This window comes from Heloderma suspectum, chromosome 2 (genome assembly GCF_057233095.1).
Source record: "Heloderma suspectum isolate Gila_16-S chromosome 2, 16-S_ref, whole genome shotgun sequence".
Lineage (NCBI taxonomy): Eukaryota > Metazoa > Chordata > Lepidosauria > Squamata > Helodermatidae > Heloderma > Heloderma suspectum.
In genome coordinates this window covers 185,810,914-185,816,439 of record NC_139459.1, presented here as the reverse complement: position 1 = coordinate 185,816,439, position 5,526 = coordinate 185,810,914, and the positions used below count along the sequence as shown (strand labels likewise).

The window sequence follows — 5,526 nt, the reverse complement described above, 5'->3', positions numbered from 1 at the left end:
TTCCTGTTTTAAGGCTCACTTAGTTCTTGGATGTCTACAAGAGAGGAGTTACTGTGTACCTGAGGTGGGCGATATACAGGCTTCTCCTCCTCCATATCATCTCTCTGCCAAATAAATGTTTACTTCTATTATGATGATGATAATGATGTTCCTTTATGTTGCCTTTTTAAGAAAAGAAGAAAAACTCGGGTTGGTTGGAAGATCACCCCCCCCCGTCCCCACACACACACACACACTGTACACACCTTTTCCTGTGAGTTTAAGGGGACCACACAAACAACAACAACAAGGACACACACACACTCGCGCACACACAAATTGGATACATTTTGAATAAGCTTTTGGTTCCTTATCCGGGGACTAGCTCGGCTGGCGTGATTGGCGCAAATAGTCACATGGTGAAACTAACTTTACGGGGTCGCCAGCTAGTAGGAGGGTTTTATGGAGCAGAAAAACGACAAAGCGAGAAAAATTATTTTCCACTCCAGAAATTAATGATCATGAGCTCGTATTTGATGGACTCTAACTACATCGATCCGAAATTTCCTCCATGCGAAGAATATTCGCAAAATAATTACATCCCAGACCACAGTCCGGAATATTACAGCCGGACTAGGGAGTCCAGTTTTCAGCATCATCACCAGGAATTGTACCCTCCACCTCCTCCACAGCGACCCAGCTACCCCGAGCGCCAGTACAGCTGTGCCAGCCTCCAAGGTCCCAGCAACCCCCCAGCGCATCAAAGGGGCCATGGACAACCACCGGGAGGCCACCATCTCCCCGAGAAACCACAGCAGCTCTGTGACCAAACGGCTCTCTCCAGCGCAGCTGCCTCCCCCTCCCCAGCCCCTCCAGCGTGCAACCAGCAAAACCCCGAGCATCCTAGCAGCACGGCCACTAAGCAGCCCATAGTCTACCCATGGATGAAAAAAATCCACGTCAGTACTGGTAGGCAACTTTTTCTCCTCTGCTCCCTTTCTCTCTGATGTGTGTGTGTGTTTTTCTCCCCTTCCTCTTCACACCATGCTCTCAAGCTCTCTCTCTCTCTCTCTCTCTCTCCCCCCATCTCTCTCTCTCTCTCTCTCTCTCTCACTCTCTCCTTTTTTTCCCATCTCCTCCTTTGCCTTCAACGAGAGTCTTTGGGTTAGCACAATTGAGCTGGATTTACGACTCCGAGTGGGTAATTACACCCACCATAAATTTTATAGCCAAGCTAGTCTGGGCAGCCCCAGCCATGTGGTTCGTTCTGTTATGTATGTGTGAAACTCCGAAGGCTTTGCGAGGGGTGCATAAATAATTCAGGCTCTTTTCAAGCCAGGGAAACCCCTTCTTATTAGAAGAGAAAGTCTTGGGTTCTTTATAACCCATTTAGCTGATGACTTTTTTTTCTCCCCCTCTCGCTCTTTCTCTCTCTCCTCCTCTTTCCCTGAGCCACTGGAGATCTTTCTCTCTCTCTCTCTCTCTGCATCTCTCCCGCTCTCCTTCTCCTGCCTTTCTCTCTCCCTCTCCCTCTGTATTCATGGTAATCTTTGGTTTTTCCAGTGAACCCCAATTACAATGGAGGCGAGCCCAAGCGATCCAGGACTGCCTATACCAGACAGCAAGTCTTGGAATTGGAAAAAGAGTTCCACTATAATAGATACCTGACGAGGCGGAGGCGCATCGAAATCGCCCACTCCTTGTGTCTCTCGGAGAGACAGATCAAGATCTGGTTTCAGAACAGGCGGATGAAATGGAAAAAAGACCACAGGCTGCCCAATACCAAAGTGAGATCCACGGCTCCTACCAATTCTTCGGCCAGCTCTATTGCTGCATCTTCCAACGCGGTTGCTAGCGAAGAGCATTCGCAAAGCTCATCTCAGGACCAACGAGCAGAGGATATTACAAGGTTATAAACAAACAAAACAAAAAACAAACACTCCCCATAAAAATGACTCTGATTATTTATAGAATCTAATATATATCTATATATTTTGGTTCTTTTTTTTTCCTCGTAGTTTTCCCGTGCGTATATATATATTAAAAAAAGAGGAGAGAAAAAAAACCACACACAAAAGAATGAGGTCTTCTGCGAGATCTCACGCTTTAGGTGCATGTATTATTAGCATGAGAGGCCAGGTGAAATACCTGCTGGTTTTTTTAAACGCCATTTTCAGGGTTTTATTTATTTTTTAAAAGGGAAGGAGTGAATGGATGAGCTCTGTGTGTGTGTGAGTGTGCGCGTGTGTGTGTTGGGGTGGGAACTAAACGTTCTGTTTTAGATGAAAATTCGGGACATATGCTAATAATTACACAGGCAAGGAAAGAATGCAGTTATTTTGCTCTGTACGTTTACAAATCAAGAACAACAAAAAAAAAAGGACCATTGAAGGCTCTTTTTTCTTCCTTTCTTTTTGTATAAATGTGGGGAAAGATTTAAAAACACACAAAGGGGAAAAAACAGCACACGAGATAGTAGTAGCTAATAAACTTATGGTTTATTTCAATGTGAGTAGCAAAAGAGAAGAGAGAGGGGGAGCGAACGAGAGAGAAAGTTGAAAGGAAAATTCAGTGGCTAGGTTTTTGTTTTTGTTTTGTTGTGGTTCTTGTGGGGGGGGTGGACTGATTTGACATGATCATTGTAAACTTGCAATAAAAGAGTTTTAGTGTATATGTGAAAGTCCCCTTGTTCAATAAAAAACAGTGAGTGTGACACAGATTGACTTTGGAATGTCTGGTGAGTTATTTTGCTTCTTTGCGTCCCAGTAAATAGGCAAATGCTGGGGGATATGAGTGGCACTAATTTCCTGACCAGTGGGTACTTTCTCATCTAAGTTAAAGAATCGTGTAATTTTTTAAAATTATTATTATTATTATTATTATTATTATTATTATTATTTAAAATAAAGGCTTCTTGTGGCATGGTACATGTCATTGAAGTCAATGGCCAATCTGCCATTAGTTTTAGGGATTGTGGCTTGTACCCTGTGACATCACAAGATGGGGCAGTGTGTTTGAGCTGAGATTCTACTAGGAAGTCCTAGCCTTGGAGCTGCAAATGTGTTTTATTAGAAATTGACTTGTCCCTGTGTACCCTCCATTTAAATCATTCTCTCTCTCTCTCTCTCTTTCCCTCCCTCTCTTTCCCTCTCCCTCTCTCTCTCTTTGTATTGTTGGGTTTTTTAAAAAAATGCATCTGTTCTTTCTTGTATGTGAGCTCCAATCCATTTCTGTAGTAATCCTCCTGGAGTTTTCTTTACTCCTTTCTTTCACTGTCTGTACACAGTTTTAACTGAAGTGCACTCCTACTCCTAACACTTTGAAAAAATTGTTAACAACTGACACTGTTGTAGATATTATACAGAGGTACTGTAGCGAATCAGGATTTGTTTACTACCCTGAGGGAAGCAGAAAGGGTGGTTGGGAGGAGTACAGTACAGATGTGATTGTACAGGGAGTATTTCTAGTGTCTGTGTATATATGTGGATAGATATAGAGAGAGATTAAGAAAGAGATTAGCAAGTGCTTTTAAAACACACATATTGTCCTGCTGTCCTGGCCTGAAAGTGGATTGTGGTTGAACTGTACTTTACACCTCTTCCCTTGGAGGCTTGTTTAATGGTTGTGTATTGCATACCTTTGGTTGTATACTGCAAACATCTTAACACCCCAAATCACAAAATCAGTTAGACTGAAGTAGCAGGATCCAATCCAGTTTACTTCTGTAGATTATTTTAAATACTGTAGTTCAATGTAGCCAAGCTATGGGTTGAGTTGTAAAACATACCACTTCCTTTTAGTACTAATATTAGTATACAGCTAGGCAATTATAATCTTCAGGTAAAGCAGGATTTCCAAAGACTAGGGGAAGAGGTGTTTAAGGGGAGCTGTTACTGTCACTTTGTCCTCAATGATCAAGACATTCATTAAGCAAATTGTTCCGTCATGTCATCTGTGGTAGAAAGAAGAGGGAGGGAGGGAGGGAGAAAGTGATTGACAAGAGAATGCCGATTATGGGAGAAATCTACATCTCATTCAAGTTAATGCAGAACTTCTATTGAGTTTAAATGGGTCAGAATTAAACACAGTGGCTATAGTCCTGAGCAGTTTAGAATCCAATGGCCAAAGAACCATGGGTATAGACCAATCAGGATGGCACTTCTCTGCCTCTTAGTTTTATTACTTTGTAGACAATAAGTGTATCTGCTAACCCTACATCTGTATTGTATGAGGTCAAGATAATTATTAACATAATAGCTCGGTATAAGCCTATGTATGACAGTATTTTCACAATTCTAGTTTTTCAAAGCAAGGAATGTGTGTAAATTCTGTGTGTGTTATCAGTTGCTTAGAATGCTTTCTTACTATCAGGACTGCTTGTTTACCCTAGTTTGTTAGGTCAAGTGGGAAAGAATAGGTAGTCACTAAGGACAGTATCCGATGTTAGTCCTACTTAGAGCAGACCCATTGAAAGGAAGGAACTTAAGTTAGACTGACATTGGATACTTACAACAACCAGTTGGGTGCAGCCCTTAGACTGCAGTCCTGTGCACACTTATTTTAGGGTAAGCACCATTGCACATAGTGGGATTTTCTTCTGAGTAAGCATGCGTAAGATCCAGCTGCAAGTTGAATCTATCAGGTGTGTGTATCTGCTTAATCTAAAGGAGCAACTTACCCAAACTTATTCTTCCTATTCTATTGCTGGGGAAAAACAAAAAGAATTAGTCTTTCCTTAAGGTTTAACACAGATACACAAACACACACACCCTGCACATATCAATGTTAAAGAGAACAAAGGGTTAAAAAAGTCCTAACTTTGGAATAATGGTGCTGCCAACTGAATGGCCATATGTTTCAAAGTTTGATCTTTAAACTCTGAGACACACACTCTCACACACACATACACAGTGCCTGCAAAACTTGATAAATTATAACCAAGTGTCTGTGAGAGAACCAGGCTGAATGTGATGAGGACTTTGTGTTGTATGTGTTCTCTGTGTCTGCCTAGGAACCCCAGAAAGAGGAGTCTGGAAACATCAATCACATCTGCAACTTATAGTCTACATATTCAATTAAAAAAAACCCTTCAGTAACATCTTATTTAAATATAAGGCTGTAGATTTCTTCCAGCAGTCCACCCACCACATCCAATATACCCACTGTATTTTATTTCTTTTCTTCTTGGAACCCAGTATTTACCTTCTACAATCTCCACCTGCCCCTTGTGTGTGTGTGTGTGTGTGTGTGCGCGCGCGTGTGCATGTATGCATTCTTTAAAAAATAAAATATTTTATAATAATAATTTATAATAATTCTTATTCATTAGTATCTGATTTAGCCTTTAGACTTGGCCATGACACAATTCTTCCAGAGTATGGAGATTATGAATGAGTTATAGAGGCAGGCAGGAGGGGGAGAGAAAGAAAGAAAGGAAGGAAGAAAGAAAGGGTATGTCATGAGATACAAACAGCCTGCTCCACCATTTCTTTCTCTCCCCCCTCTCTCTCTCCCTCCCCCCCCCCCAGCTTTTTGACGCTTCCATGT

The 5,526-nt window shown here is 41.7% G+C and overlaps 1 protein-coding gene across 1 annotated transcript; it reads left to right on the top strand.

Annotated features, from left to right (window-relative positions):
- Positions 1–395: 395 nt before the first annotated feature.
- Positions 396–2,701, top strand: HOXC4 (homeobox C4). Its single transcript, XM_084832291.1, has 2 exons — positions 396–948; positions 1,543–2,701. Exons 1-2 carry the CDS (start codon positions 396–398, stop codon positions 1,893–1,895), a joined length of 906 nt encoding a protein of 301 aa, XP_084688417.1. The 3' UTR covers positions 1,896–2,701.
- The last annotated feature ends 2,825 nt before the right edge of the window (positions 2,702–5,526 follow it).